Source organism: Thalassophryne amazonica, chromosome 2 (genome assembly GCF_902500255.1).
Source record: "Thalassophryne amazonica chromosome 2, fThaAma1.1, whole genome shotgun sequence".
Classification (NCBI taxonomy): Eukaryota; Metazoa; Chordata; class Actinopteri; order Batrachoidiformes; family Batrachoididae; genus Thalassophryne; species Thalassophryne amazonica.
Genome location: NC_047104.1, coordinates 59,077,499 through 59,093,670, shown reverse-complemented (window position 1 = coordinate 59,093,670; position 16,172 = coordinate 59,077,499). Strand labels below are relative to the sequence as shown.

Sequence of the window (16,172 nt, the reverse complement as noted above, 5' to 3'; positions counted from 1 at the left end):
GCCTATACAGCAAAACCTGGGCATTTTTAGCAAATACACACCCTGGAGAATTTTCTTGGCACCCAGTTCTTTCCAGACTCAAAGGGGTAGAACACGGGGGGGGGGGGGGTTGCAAATACAGCTTTCACATCCCTTTCATGTCTCTGGATGAACATCACATGCACTTGTTTTCCATTTGTTAAAGCTATCTGTTAACAACCGCCTGCGCGCACACATGATGGGTTGAGGTTAGGTGGGCGCACGCGTATGCGCAGCAGTTTGTGGAGTCGCCTCCTCCGCCGACCGGATCAGCATCCGTTCTCTTAAAAACAGACCCGCGCGTGTTGGAGGCTGCACCGCTTCCTTCCCGTGCGGAATTAATTCGTGCGCTTTTCTTTTCTTTTCTTTTTTTTTTTTTAATCACCAAACCGTGACTACCGGGGCGCGCACATGCGCATCTCGCTGCGCATCTTTGAATCTTCAGAACTACGCCGTGGACAATCTCCCTGACATCAGGAGACCTCTCCTCCGCAGTCCGACCAGCCCAGGCCTCCTCTTCGCCCGCCCATGGCCGCACCTCGGCGTCCCTGAGCGGCTGGCTTCGTCCCGGACCGCTTCCCGCGACAAGATCTGCAAAGATTTATTTATTTTAAAATCGCCCCCGGCTGACTGTTTTAAAGAGCGATGCACGGCCCCACTGTGTAGATCTTTGTGCTCACGATCTCTCCAACCACCGTTCGTCCGAGTGAGACCTCCGGTCCTCTGCTCGAGTCCCGGCGATGCGTCTTTACGCGGCGATGCTGGCGGCGCTCCTTTTGGGGAACTTGATGTTGCTTTTCGTCTCGGCTCAAAACGGTAAGGAAGCACATGTGACCGTGGCGTAAATGTCACCATCGAACCCAGACTCGACTTGTACTCAGGAAGGAAAGAAAGAAAGAAAAAAAAAAATGAAGATAAGCGTAGCCTGAATGTGTTGTTTAAAAGAGGACTGGTTTTAGAACAGTTCGGACGTAACCTCAGAACAAGGCAAAACTGACTTTGTGACGTTTTAAAGTGGTATATTTGTTGTGTAAGTGTGTGTGCGCAGAATGTTTCCTGTCGTTGTGGGACAGTCAGCAGACTGAGTAATTCATCCTCCTATGATGGAATCCTGCTGCTAGTGTGCACTTGTTCTACGGGGGGGGGCGACTGAATGTGTCATGCAGGAAAAACCTGCTCTGGACTGATGAAGCCTCAGAACCGAACTTTAAACAATAATATTTAATTGAATGCTTGGAAGTCTTAATATTCCTTCTTCGTAAAGTTCTTCACATGCCTGCACCTCAGTGGCCACGTTCACATTACTGGCTGATGTAGCCTAAATCTGATGTTGTTTTTGTTTTGTTTTTGTTTGTTTTTTTTCAGAAATGTGACTGGTCTGGGTCTCCTTTCCCTGAAACATTTTACAGGTTAAATTATCTTTTTTAAATGTTAAAATCAAGCGGCAGCCTCCCGTAGTGAAAAGTGAGGCTACACGGAAGTGGCACATCTTGCAGTTTCTTGAATGGCTGCTTGACACTGCCTCTAAAACATAGATGACCTATGTTCAAGTGTCCTGTTTTGCAGCAGAAATAAACATGTTTACATGTTTATTTTCTGTGTACAGTAAAAATGGGTTTAGTCTCTATAGCTAGTTTTCCCAATTCATGCTAGTCATACAAGGGAGAATTTTACATAAGGCCCCATAAAAAAAAAACAGTAGGTTATCATTCTTGACATCAGAAAAAAGTGATAAGGAAGGGCGAAGTTTAAAATTTAAATTTTATTTTATTTCTTTTTTCATCATAATGTCATTTCAAACCTGGGAAAATGACATACCTCACCTTGTTTCTATGTTGAATACAGTCAGTGTATCCGCCCTTTTCAGCTTTCAAACCCTGCAAAACCTCGGAGAGGTTGCTGTGCTGCGAGATCTCAGTAACATTGAGAACTGCATTGAGACGCTGTGATCACGCTGCACTTTAACCGCTGCACACGGACAACACCATTAAACCAACATATAACTATTTTTATATTGTGCCTAAAACTCTCATGAATATATTCTCTGGGTTTCTAGACATTGTTATTGTGTTTGTTTTATGTAAACATGCGAGAATCACAAGCCGTCTCTCCGTTATTTTCAATGGGAGCTGCTGTGAGCTACGCTCACTTCCTGTTTATGTCATTCTGGGGGAAAGTGAAGTTTGCTCTTTAATGTCTTGATTATTGTTCTTTACAACTCTGTTTGTCCTCTTTGTTCCAGACTAATATATATAATATGTCTGAAATTCGGTTTGCGTTTATTAAATTCCACACAGATTAAACGCATCAGAAACGGATTATTCGTTATAATTGTTTTAGCATGTTTTCAGTGTATCATGCAGCAGTCTCTTATTAACGTGATAAAAAACATAAAAAAAAATACATTTTTGTAGTATAATATTCATTTACAATTGTCATAATGTGGATTCTCTATGCTGTTTTGACTGCAGCGACTCTCTGGCACGCAAAGGATTATGGGATACATGAAAACCCTGGATTGCATGCAAGTAGCATGATAAACATGCATACTGTGTGTGAGTGAGACGAAGCAACTGACTGATCCAGTTTTAAAATAACCACACAGTAAATAGTCACTTGCAACTTAGCCACTCAGTTATAAGACACAAAGACTATAGTACAGTTTCACTTCAAATTATGACAAAACCAGCCTCACAACTTTGCAATAGTATTTGATTAAAATCCACAAAAATAAGGATGTCATCCAACTACTCCTCTAGGAGGTGGGCCAGATCAAGCGGCCAGAACTACAGATAAGAAGAAGAAGAAGCAGATGAGGAAAAACACCTTGCAACTGTTGTACTTAGTGTCCAAGCTACCTCCATTGTCCAGCATACAACATGCATAGTGCCTGTAAATATCACTCATGGGGGGGAGAGACGCACACCCTGTACCATGGCTTCAGCTTCTTGGCCTTATCGGCAATCTGTATTGAGATAAATGGCATTGTCCCCATGTGGTGTGGTTGTCTGTGACAACTAGCGCCAAGTTCTGGGCGCGGCTCAGTAAACTTCGGCCGTCTTCGGCCAAAGCATACTCACCATCTAGCAGATGTGCTGGTTCTTGCACCAGCTGTACCGTGTCAATGAAATTTGCCAAAAAAAAAAAAAAAAAAAAAAAATTGATGCTGGGTGATTTCGGCATGCCGGCGAGGATGATAAACTAATGTTTTCTTTTTGTTTGTTTGTTTTATAGACCTAACTCATCAGCCTAAGATATTTTAAGCCATAAAATTATCAATAATTGGGGTTACTTTGAATGCAGCTACTGCGTGGGTCAAAACAACCATCTATCTGCTAGCTAGCTGCTGTGTGCTCGACCGTAATTGTCCTTTCTGAGCACTTTATAAAAAATATCAATGGTAAAATGAAAAAATAACTATGATAATATTGCTTACTGTGGTGTAACTGTACTAACAGACCACCTAAAAGTCTGTGCTCCATTATTTATGTTGAGTGTAACTGTTGTATTATTTATTTCTGTGTTAGCATCTATAGGACTAATCACAAGGTATTGATACCTCGGTGACATTAGCTACATTAAGGGTGACTCAGTTATTCAAGCGGTCTACCCACATCCAAGCAACCGTTATGGAAATGCAAAATATGCATTTTGGAAAGGTACCTGAGCTACCCGCATATGTGAAAGGTTCAAATGGAGGAAAATGTATGGTGTTTTAATGGAAAATGCATGAGAAATTCCAGTTTTTCCTAAACACAATGAAAATGGTTTGTTCAATTTTTTTAAAAATATTTTGCACAGCCAAGGGCATGTTGGCCTCAAATAAAAATTTGTGATTTTAGCAATAGTAGTTTTTTTGCATCTGAACCCTACACATGTTAAACACCCAAACCAAGATTAGCCTGTTAGCTTTGCTTGTTGTGTGTTTGGGCTGCATTTGTCCCAACCAAGATGTCAGCTGTAGAAATGTCTGCTGTTGTGATTGGTTGTTACCTTGCTATGTCATCACAGTTAGACGTTTAACTAGCTTAATTAGCAAGCCACATATGGGTATATGGGTATATACCACCAATAACTAGCAAAAATCTATTTAAGCATAAAAAATTCAAAAAGAAAAAATAATATAGCACCTTCAATTGCACCACAGACTAAAACAGTTAAATGTGGTCTATTAAACATTAGGTCTCTTTCTTCTAAGTCCCTGTTGGTAAATGATATAATAATTGATCAACGTATTGATTTATTCTGCCTAACAGAAACTTGGTTACAGCAGGATGAATATGTTAGTTTAAATGAGTCAACACCCCCGAGTCACACTAACTGTCAGAATGCTCGTAGCACGGGCCGGGGCGGAGGATTAGCAGCAATCTTCCATTCCAGCTTATTAATTAATCAAAAACCTAGACAGAGCTTTAATTCATTTGAAAGCTTGTCTCTTAGTCTTGTCCATCCAAATTGGAAGTCCCAAAAACCAGTTTTATTTGTTATTATCTATCGTCCACCTGGTTGTTACTGTGAGTTTCTCTGTGAATTTTCAGACCTTTGTCTGACTTAGTGCTTAGCTCAGATAAGATAATTATAGTGGGCGATTTAACATCCACACAGATGCTGAGAATGACAGCCTCAACACTGCATTTAATCTATTATTAGACTCTATCGGCTTTGCTCAAAAAGTAAATGAGTCCACCCACCACTTTAATCATATTTTAGATCTTGTTCTGACTTATGGTATGGAAATAGAAGACTTAACAGTATTCCCTGAAAACTCCCTTTGGTCTGATCATTTTTAATAACATTTACATTTACCCTGATGGACTACCCTGCAGTGGGGAATAAGTTTCATTACACTAGAAGTCTTTCAGAAAGCGCTGTAACTAGGTTTAAGGATATGATTCCTTCTTTATGTTCTCTAATGTCATATACCAACACAGAGCAGAGTAGCTACCTAAACTCTGTAAGGGAGTTAGAGTATCTTGTCAATAGTTTTACATCCTCATTGAAGACAACTTTGGATGCTGTAGCTCCTCTGAAAAAGAGAGCTTTAAATCAGAAGTGTCTGACTCCGTGGTATAACTCACAAACTCGTAGCTTAAAGCAGATAACCCGTAAGTTGGAGAGGAAATGGCGTCTCACTAATTTAGAAGATCTTCACTTAGCCTGGAAAAAGAGTTTGTTGCTCTATAAGAAAGCCCTTCGTGAAGCTAGGACATCTTTCTACTCATCACTAATTGAAGAAAATAAGAACAACCCCAGGTTTCTTTTCAGCACTGTAGCCAGGCTGACAAAGAGTCAGAGCTCTATTGAGCTGAGTATTCCATTAACTTTAACTAGTAATGACTTCATGACTTTCTTTGCTAACAAAATTTTGACTATTAGAGAAAAAATTACTCATAACCATCCCAAAGATGTATCGTTATCTTTGGCTGCTTTCAGTGATGCCGGTATTTGGTTAGACTCTTTCTCTCCGATTGTTCTGTCTGAGTTATTTTCATTAGTTACTTCATCCAAACCATCAACATGCTTATTAGACCCCATTCCTGCATTAGTGAAGGTTACAAATGATCTTCTTATGGCTTCGGACAGTGGACTTATCTCTGTGCTTGTTCTGTTGGACCTCAGTGCTGCTTTTGATACTGTTGACCATCAAATTTTATTACAGAGATTAGAGCATGTCATAGGTATTAAAGGCATTGCGCTGCGGTGGTTTGAATCATATTTGTCTAATAGATTACAGTTTGTTCATGTAAATGGGGAATCTTCTTCACAGACTAAAGTTAATTATGGAGTTCCACAAGGTTCTGTGCTAGGACCAATTTTATTCACTTTATACATGCTTCCCTTGGGCAGTATTATTAGACGGTATTGCTTAAATTTTCATTGTTACGCAGATGATACCCAGCTTATCTATCCATGAAGCCAGAGGATACGCACCAATTAGCTAAACTGCAGGATTGTCTTACAGACATAAAGACATGGATGACCTCTAATTTCCTGCTTTAAACTCAGATAAAACTGAAGTTATTGTACTTGGCCCCACAAATCTTAGAAGCATGGTGTCTAACCAGATCGTTACTCTGGATGGCATTTCCCTGATCTCTAGTATACTGTGAGAAATCTTGGAGTTATTTTTGATCAGGATATGTCATTCAAAGCGCATATTAAACAAATATGTAGGACTGCCTTTTTGCATTTACGCAATATCTCTAAAATCAGAAAGGTCTTGTCTCAGAGTGATGCTGAAAAACTAATTCATGCATTTGTTTCCTCTAGGCTGGACTATTGTAATTCATTATTATCAGGTTGTCCTAAAAGTTCCCTAAAAAGCCTTCAGTTGGTTCAGAATGCTGCAGCTAGAGTACTGACGGGACTAGCAGGAGAGAGCATATCTCACCCGTGTTGGCCTCCCTTCATTGGCTTCCTGTTAATGCTAGAATAGAATTTAAAATTCTTCTTCTTACTTATAAGGTTTTTGAATAATCAGGTCCCATCTTATCTTAGGGACCTCATAGTACCATATTACCCCATTAGAGCGCTTCGCTCTCAGACTGCGGGCTTACTTGTAGTTCCTAGGGTTTGTAAGAGTAGAATGGGAGGCAGAGCCTTCAGCTTTCAGGCTCCTCTCCTGTGGAACCAGCTCCCAATTCAGATCAGGGAGACAGATACCCTCTCTACTTTTAAGATTAGGCTTAAAACTTTCCTTTTTGCTAAGGCTTATAGTTAGGGCTGGATCGGGTGACCCTGGACCATCCCTTGGTTATGTTGCTTTAGACGTAGACTGTGTTCATAATTATTGTATGGCCTTGCCTTGCAATGTGGAGCGCCTTGGGGCAACTGTTTGTTGTGATTTGGCGCTATACAAGAAAAAAGTTGATTGATTGATTGATATGATTTAAAAGCCACTAATGCAAATCTGTTTGAAAAACTGTCGGTTTAATCTTTCTTTTATCTCACTTTTCTGTCTTTCGTTGTATTGTGTTTCAATAGCTCAGTAGTGGAACATTTTCTTTATAATACGCAGGTGACTGGTTTGAACCCGTCAGTTTTTTTTTTATTTTCAACATAGTGTAAGAAATTATGACATGCTAAAACACAGCTCCTCATATGCTTAACTAATAATTAGTTATTCAGAATGTTTTTCTGATGTATGAGGTCTGTTAGAAAGTATCCAACCTTTTTTTTTCGAAAACCTGATGGATTTGAATCACGTGTGCTTACATGAGCCAACCTTGAACCTTTGTGTGCATGCATGAATTTTTTCACGCCTGTCGATTGCGTCATTTGCTTGTAAGCAGCCTTTGTGTGAGGATGGGTGGAGTCGCTCGTTTTTTCTTTGCAAGGAAAATGGCGGAACGACTGGAGCAGCGTGACTGCATCAAATTTTACCAGAAACTGAGCGACAGCCAGGTGGAAACCATTCGGAATATTCAGACGGCTTTCGGTGATGATCCTATGGGCATCACACAGATTAAGGAGCGGTACGACCGGTTTAAAGATGACCGCACAATGGTGGAGAGCGAGCCACGCTCCGGTCGGCGATCAACATGAATGACCAGATCATTTCCAAAGTGAAAGCTGTGGTGATGTGGTACCGTCGCGTGACTGTCCAAGACAGTCGTTCCGTCTTTTTCCTTGGAATGAAAAAACGCAGAGCGCACAGCACACGTCCCACACAAAGGCTGCTTACAAGCAAATGATGCAATCGACAGGCGTGAAAAAATTCACGCATGCGCATGAAGGTTCAAGGTTGGCTCATGCAAGCATACGTGATTCAAATCCATCAGGTTTTTGAAAAAATAAAAAGGTCCGATACTTTTCTAATAGACCTTGTATATGGCAATTCAGTTTTAAATATTTTCACTGTTAAACTTGTTTAAAACAAATTTAACTTGAAAACACAACATCAACACACAAGAAACATACTGAGTCCTAATAACAGTTTCTAGAGGATACAAAGCACAATGAAGGATATAATACATTTAACAATTTAAAGGTAATATGAACATGTCTAAATGGCCAAAAATAATCAATAAATGCAACATCTCTACATACACTATATTCTACTATAGCCATAATAATGTACACCAATTATTAACCATCTTTGCAGTTTGAGCGCAATGGGTGTTTCACATGACATTCTGCCTGAAGAGGCGATGGGCAGATGCACAGTTATGGAAAATATTGCATTTGTTGGTCAGCGCATTTCAACAAAATGTCTGATTTCATCACAAATAAAAAATAAATCACAAATAACTAATCTGTTTGTGTCAGTTTTTCCTCCTGTAGAAATCCTTTTCTCATTTGTTTTTAAAATCTGTTCCTTGTCAGCTGTTATATGTCAACTGACTGTGCCTCACATCACCTCCTGGACCAGGAGACTGCAGGAGGTGATGTGAGGTGTAGCAATTTTTCAATGATAACCACACAGAAAATAAAATAATTTACTACATTGAAACATTTTGCACAATGTTATATTAAAGCAGGAAACCATGGCTCTGATAGTAGCTTTGAAAAGTTCCTACCTGTTGAAAACCAGGCGGCTCTCTGCACTTAAATAATCAGTTTCTTGATGTCCATTTTTCTTCTAAGACAAATAAAACATCCATTTGCTACTTGAGATGGATTTTTCATGTTAGAGACTGCCGCATGTAGGTCTTCATAAAGCCAGCCATTGTCTCAGAATACTTCCTGTTTCTTACACACAGTCTTTAAAAATAAGAGCACATTTGGGAGGCACATGGGGGAGGTGATAGTGTAGTGGTTAAGCATTGGGCTTGAGACCAGAGGATCCTTTGTTCAAATCCCATCCTGACCGAAAAATCACTGAGGGCCCTTGGGCAAGGTCCTTAATCCTCTAGTTGCTCCCGGTGTGTAGTGAGCGCCTTGTATAGCAGCACCCTGCCATCGGGGTGAATGTGAGGCATTATTGTAAAGCACTTTGAGTGTCTGATGCAGATGGAAAAACGCTATATAAATGCAGTCTGTTTACCATTTCAACTTAATATCACCAAGAGACAAGAAAAACATTGTGAAAATGTATTATTTTTTTGCTTTTTATGATCTGTTGAGGTCAGTTAATTTATTTTAGTGTGGGTGTTAAATAAACTTCATTAAAAATAATTTAATTTCAGGTGGGCGCTTAACCAACTTTCTTCAAAAAAGGTGGTGGGCTGATGCTCAGGCAGGGATGGTCCAGCGTGCAAATATGGTTATTAGGAAAAAATAAAAATACACCCGACTGGTAGGGGTATGCAATATGATTACCGTATTTTCCGGACTATAAGTCGCACTTTTTTACATGTTTTGGCCGGGGGTGCGACCTATACTCCGGTGCGACTTATAAATGAAAAATATACCGGTAGGATCTCAATTAATTTACTGTAACAAAACAATTTTACGTGACAGAGTCGATCTATGTTTTAAAATGGCCACCGGAAAAGGAAATGCAATGCATCATGGGCACTGTAGTATGACGGCCATCCTATAGTTCACGCTGGTCGCAATAACCAATCAGAGAACAGAACTTTGGATGCGTATTCCTCACCTCACCCACAGCGTGTGAAGCTGACGAACACGGTGCTTGCTGTTATTCCGGCATGGCGAACAGAACAGCTTCAACCCTTGGATATCAATGTGAGCAGAGTGTTTAAGTTGACGCTGAGAGCTGCGTGGGAGCACCGGGTGAGCGACGGCGGAGGATTAGCGTGTGCACTTGGAAGGAGCTGGCGTCGATGATTGTGAAAAGCGTTTGAAGCAGACGAACATGGTGTTTATTCCGGGACGGCTAACAAAACAGCTTCAACCCTTGGATATCAGTGTGAGCAGAGTTGACGCTGAGAGCTGCATGGGAGCACTGAGCGACGGCGGAGGATTAGCGTCTGCACTTGGAAGGAGCTGGATCGACAACGCTGGGAGGTCATGAGCTGCGCAGGTAGGTGCTGCATGGTTCGGCTCGCAATGTGGTCCGCAAAATACAAACATATCCGTAGGTAAAATGCAGCTCACGAGAGGGCACTCGAGGCTTGTGTGACTGTTCCTGCGACTTCTGACTACCATAGAAAAATAAAAATTTTAACGTTACTGATAACATAACAAGACAACGGAGAAGGCCCGAAAAAATGCCACCAAAAAGAAAATCATACTCTGCAGATTACAAGTTGCGACTGGTGAAATATGCATCCGAAAACGGTAGCCGTCACAATATTATCATCTGAACTTTTCATGTTAACATACCTGTATGTCCATGGGACTTATAGTCCAGTGGACCTTATTTATGGTTTATTTTTCTTTATAATGGATAAGTGGCTGGTGCGACTTATACTCCGGTGCGACTTATAGTCCGGAAAATACGGTATATTAGATTGTGAACAAAATGTCTGCATGCTCTGTCTTCATAGAGAGATTGTTGGTATTGCATTACAATACACATTCTGTCATTTGTATTTCCAGGGTGCAGCCTTGCAGTTTTTCCCTTCTTACTTTTTGCATCCAAACATGCAACATGGCATCTTGTGCCTCATATTGCCTGTTTGGTAAATGGCATCGTATCTACATAACACACAAGGTGATACTAAAAACAAATAAACAAAAAACATCTGACATCTATAACATAGAAATGGTTTGGACATTCAAAATCAGTAGTTATTCACCAATATTAAAAAGATAAGGCTGGCAGATCAGACGGCTGCATGACAAACCTTTTTAACAACCTCAAAGAAGGAACTCAATAGATTATGCCAACAGTCACACAGTGACGGATCTGTCAAGAGTGTATTAAATCCAGCATGTAGCCATGAGCTACAAAGCTCAAATAAACCACTCCAATGACAGCATTTGAGGAACACAGTCTGTATGACTGGACAAGCACGTAAGTGGTAGAAAAAGAGAACTGATGCAGTGACATTTACCTGACCAAAGACATTGTAGCAGTCAGAGGAGGAGTGTAGTCAGTTGTAGGACCTGGAGCACAGGGACTCCAAGCAAAATTGTAAATAGCTGGAAATAGTTGTGATTTAACATGTTGTTTGTGAATGTTTATTTGTTCTATTATGTTGACACTGTGGAGAGGGTGGATGTGTGTTAAAGACCTCAATCAATGTGGGTTTTATTGTTGATACTCAAACTGTACATCACTCCAGAGCTTCAGGGTGAATGCCTGTTACATGTGTGGTTGAATAAAGTGCGGTACACTTGGGGTTGGATGGTGTTTGAGGTACCTAAAAAGACAGTCTTGATGTATAGTCTCCATTCTTGTGGTAAGCATCACCACAATATAATCCTCATAACAAACTGGAAAATGAAGGTTTCAACAGACTGATGAAAGTACAGCCATACTTGAGTCTGACTATTAATTTCAACCATGACTGAGAGCTGTGCAGTGTGTCTCGGAACAATGTAGTCCCCAGGGGGAATGCTGGGGACTGAAAGAGGAGAACCGCAGATGGTGGAGCTAACATGGTGAGGGCAGTGGAGCTCAACAGCTGGACTCATCTGCAGTGCTTTGGGCACAGACATTACCTACCCATTGGTCACTGGAATAAAGATAAGGGATTAGATTTTATGATAGAAGAATAATATTATTATGTTGGAAGAGTACAGTTCACTTTATGTTCAAAACTAATATTTGTTTTGGGATGGAATTACCAGGTTCGACGGTCAGGAATGGTTGGACACCAATGAAAAACTCAGAGAAACAGCTCTGTGGTTCAAACAGGTTTAGTGAGGTATCAAGCAGAGGTCAGTACACATGAAGGCAGTCCAAAACAAGCAGCAGTACAAAAATCATCAGGCAGAAGCGGAGTCAGGTACACAGGCAGGGTGATCAAAAAACGATGAGGCAAGCAGGCAAGCATTGAAACTTGTGAGCCTTAAATACACCCAGTGATGAGCTACAAATTAGGAACAGGGGTGCATGGAAAGCACCAGAACAAGGGTGTGGCCAGACAGAGTGAAATGCCCACCACCAAGCACCAAGGTGCAGACAAGAGAGAAAGGGACAGAGAAACCCCAAGCAGGAAAAGACCAGCAAGATAACTAACAAACAGAAACACTAACCAAACACAGTAACTAAACAGAGCAAAACATTTCAAACAAAAAACAAAAATCCAATCCCTGACAGGAATTTATGCGAAAGTGTAATTGTAAATAAGTAGATTATCCATTTTGTTGAGTGCTCATAATTTGCAAAATTGCAATACTTAATTCATTTCAAACTTATTGAAAGGCACTTTAGTCTAAATGGTCTGTTGTTATATTTTTGTTATAGACTCTTATAGACTGATAGCTGGTTTGCCATATTTCTTCAATAACCACTTAGTAGGTTGTTAACAAGTGGCAAACTCCGGCCGTCCAAAAGGAGGCACTGAATGAAGAAGAGAAAGTTGTAGTTCCTTGACTGGTTACTTGAGAATGTTCCAACTGGGAGCAGATTACCATAGAAGTCCATGTTAAAATGTCCAAAGTTAGAGCAGAAATAAACATATCTACAGGCTGGTACAAAAAACATTTTTGGTCTCGATGGCTAGTTTCCCCTTTCCTGACAACTATATGGCGGATGGATTTTTTTTTTAAGAAAAAAATATGACAAATTTTAAGGCATAAATCATGAATAATTAGCAGGGTAAGTGTTTGAGTGACAGGTACTGTGTGTAAGTTGACCTCAGAGGCCCCACTTGCACAGATGCCATTAGCAGTAGCTGCTAGTTGTGGTGAAGGACCATGTCTGTTCTTTGTGAGCATTTTATTACACATATCTGTATGTCTGTGGTTAACTGTCAAAATTGATCCTCAAAGACATCTGTGCACCAGTATTCTGTCAAGTGAAATTTCCATTGTATTTAACTTTGTATGCTAATGGTCTTTGCACTTTTTGCAGCTGTCAGTTGCTTGATGATGTGGTTACAACTTAAAGGGGATAGAGAATCAAACCATCTTTTTCATGTTTTTGGTGTTAGGTCAGAGTCTCCCCGCTGTGGGGGAATACACACGAAGTGCCAGCAAGTTTCAGAACCTCTGTTTCAAGTATTTCTCCTTTTTTGAATTGCCCCTAGAAAACAGGCCAATCCATTTTGAGAGAAAAGTTACGTCACTTTTCACCAATAGCTCCCCCCCCACACACACCCACACCCACCCCTTTCACACACGCCCTTCGAAATTAATTATTCATGAGGTTGTGCCCACCCATTCGTAACACTCGAAGAGAAGCAGTGGCGAGCTACAGGTGTGCTTTCCCAGGCTGTTTTAGCAGACTACGATCTTCCCACGGAAAGTAATGTATGCGATCACTGGCTTTTATTCATTTTTAACCGCATCCCCAGTACATACAACCGCCAACTATTTCTTTGCTTTGCGCATTTCACGGAGGACTGTTTCACAAACCTTGCACGATTTCGAGCTGGCTTCAGTCAGCATTTAATACTCAGTAAGGGTCAGTTCCGACTTTGCGACAAAATCAACCCCAGCAATCAGTACAGCCTGTGAGTATCACATTTTCTTTTGTTTTAAATTTGTGTTGCGCCATATTCCTGTTGTAAGAATTGCACGTTAGAATGGCATGTTAGCTCTGGTTTGTTCCTCTAAAGGGAATGAGCTAACCCCTTAGCAGCTAGGGATGTGTATCGAGAACCGGTTCCTTTTGGGTATCGTTAAGAAATGACTCGATCCACCGACATCAATAAGCTTTGTGCTTAACGATTATGTTATCGGTCCTTCAGAGTGGCCGTTGTTTTGGGGGGTGTTTGTCAGGAAAATGATCATTTCTGTATTGATTACAGACCCTGCAGCGGGTCCGTGAACAACTTTTCTGCAGCGCGGCTTTGCTTTGAACCTTGAACCAATCGAAGCAGTGCTTCGCAGATTGAAGCAATGCTTCGATTATTCTTTCTTTCTTTTGCTTAATTTTCTCCCGCTAAAACCCTAAAGAGCATACGTCTGTGAGTATTATTTACCTTTTCTATGTTAAACCGACCTGGTATGTTCTTCTGAAACAGTTGATAGATGTATTTTATAACTTAAAAACTGGAGCCATGCTAACGCGTTAGCATGTCTGTGGCATTTTCAATGTTAAAAGTTAGCATTGCAGCTGTCATCACGTTCGGGTGCATTTGTTTTCAAATTGTAATATTTCTTAAATTTTGTTTATATATTAATAATCTAATGATTATTATATACAATTTTAGAGAAAGATGCAAAAAAAACCTGAATAGAAACACAACAGAAAATATAAAAGCAATGAAAATAAATAAATAATGCTTTCTTTTCAGTGAGAGCAAGGGCAGCCAATCAAACGGCAGCCGAACAGCGCCACCTACTTGCATTTCATAATGAGGTTGCCAAATAAGCTCCGAAACGATGCCATTAAAGGCAAACAAGGCATTCTAAACCCAGCATAGTAACATATCTGTTTCAGAGAGCCTTTTAGGAAGGTTCTGAGCCATTACAGACCCAACCAATTTTTTTTGGGCTACATATCATCACAGAACAAGGATTAATGCCCCATTCAACCTCTCCCTATCACCTTTAATCCATGATTGTTGTAGAAATAAGTGGGTCATGATTTTTAGTGCCGTCACCAAAGCCACACATTATGAAAACCACCACACAGTCCCCAAAAATATGATTTAATAAGCACGCAAACCAAGGATAGCTTGTTAGGTTAGCTTGTTCAGGACATAGATTGTAGGTAGGTTAATGCTGTGTTTACACATAACGACGATATATATATATATATATGCAAAGAGACTGGTGGCGTGTTTTTGAAAACATGGCTGTGATTGGTCCATCTGATACGTCGGCCGCTATTGGCTATCACACCATGCTCTGTGATTGGCTGTGGCGTAACCACCGAAAATGTAAGTTGGTTCTACTCCTCCAGAGACTGTGGTACCAGTGCTACGTTGTAAACAAAGGCTGCAGCCAATCAGAGAGCGGCGTGTCTCAGCCAATCAGCAAAATGTCAGAATCCTGACTAAAAGTCACATGACCAAATAACCCGATACCGACTCCTTTGCCTTGAGTGGAGGAGTGGAACCAACTTACATTAATTTATTGCTATTTTTAGCATACAGTGTATTTTTGTATTGCTCCATTAGTGCTCATGCATTCTTTCTTAAAATAATTTTTCACTCAAGGTTTTCTGCAAACGAAGCACTCATCAAAAGTGAGTCCAGCACTCAGAGGCTTTTTGTCAGTGTTTTAAGTTGTGGTTTGTAAATAAATAAACAAACAGATAAAAATATAAAAATAACTTCAAACCAAGAGGCATTTCTTCATTACAACACGATTTGAGGCACTAACAAATGTCTCCTTGTTGTGTGTTGGGGGGGTTTGGCTGGACAAGGTTGGGTTGTTTTGTGTTTATTTTCCTTCCCAGATGATTTGGGGCTGTTCTCTGAGGAAAATGTGCTGCAGAAGAGTCTCTCTCCTCTGTTACGATGATTGGCTGCACCTGTTGCATTCTCGTGCGGCTCTCTATCACGACAATCCACGACACCTGTGATGTTCACGTGCAGATCTGAGGACTTCCAGCTGGTACCACTGTAGTGATGAAGAACTACATTTAAACCAGCAGTGAGTTGGATAAGATTGCCAGAGAATACGAGGTCTGTCCATAAAGTATAGGTCCTTTTTATTTTTTTCAAAAACTATATGGATTTCATTCATATGTTTTTATGTCAGACATGCTTGAACCCTCGTGCGCATGCGTGAGTTTTTCCACGCCTGTCGGTGACGTCATTCGCCTGTGAGCACTCCTTGTGGGAGGAGTCGTCCAGCCCCTCGTCGGAATTCCTTTGTCTGAGAAGTTGCTGAGAGACTGGCGCTTTGTTTGATCAAAATTTTTTCTAAACCTGTGAGACACATCGAAGTGGACACGGTTCGAAAAATTAAGTTGGTTTTCAGTGAAAATTTTAACGGCTGATGAGAGATTTTGAGGTGATACTGTCGCTTTAAGGACTTACCACGGTGCGAGACGTCGCGCAACGCTCTCAGGCGCCGTCATCAGCCTGTTTCAAGCTGAAAACCTCTACATTTCAGGCTCTATTGATCCAGGACGTCGTGAGAGAACAGAGAAGTTTCAGAAGAAGTCGGTTTCAGCATTTTATCCGGATATTCCACTGTTAAAGGAGATTTTTTTAATGAAAGACGTGCGGACGGGTCCG

General features: G+C 40.7%; 1 protein-coding gene across 1 annotated transcript in view; it reads left to right on the top strand.

Annotated features, from left to right (window-relative positions):
• The first annotated feature begins 317 nt into the window (after positions 1–317).
• nptnb (neuroplastin b) overlaps positions 318–16,172 on the top strand; it is a 132,831-nt gene continuing 116,976 nt past the window's right edge. Inside the window, exon 1 of the mRNA XM_034186540.1 lies at positions 318–834. Within this exon, the coding sequence (XP_034042431.1) occupies positions 759–834 (76 nt within the window). The 5' untranslated portion in view covers positions 318–758. The remainder of the gene's footprint in view (positions 835–16,172) is intronic.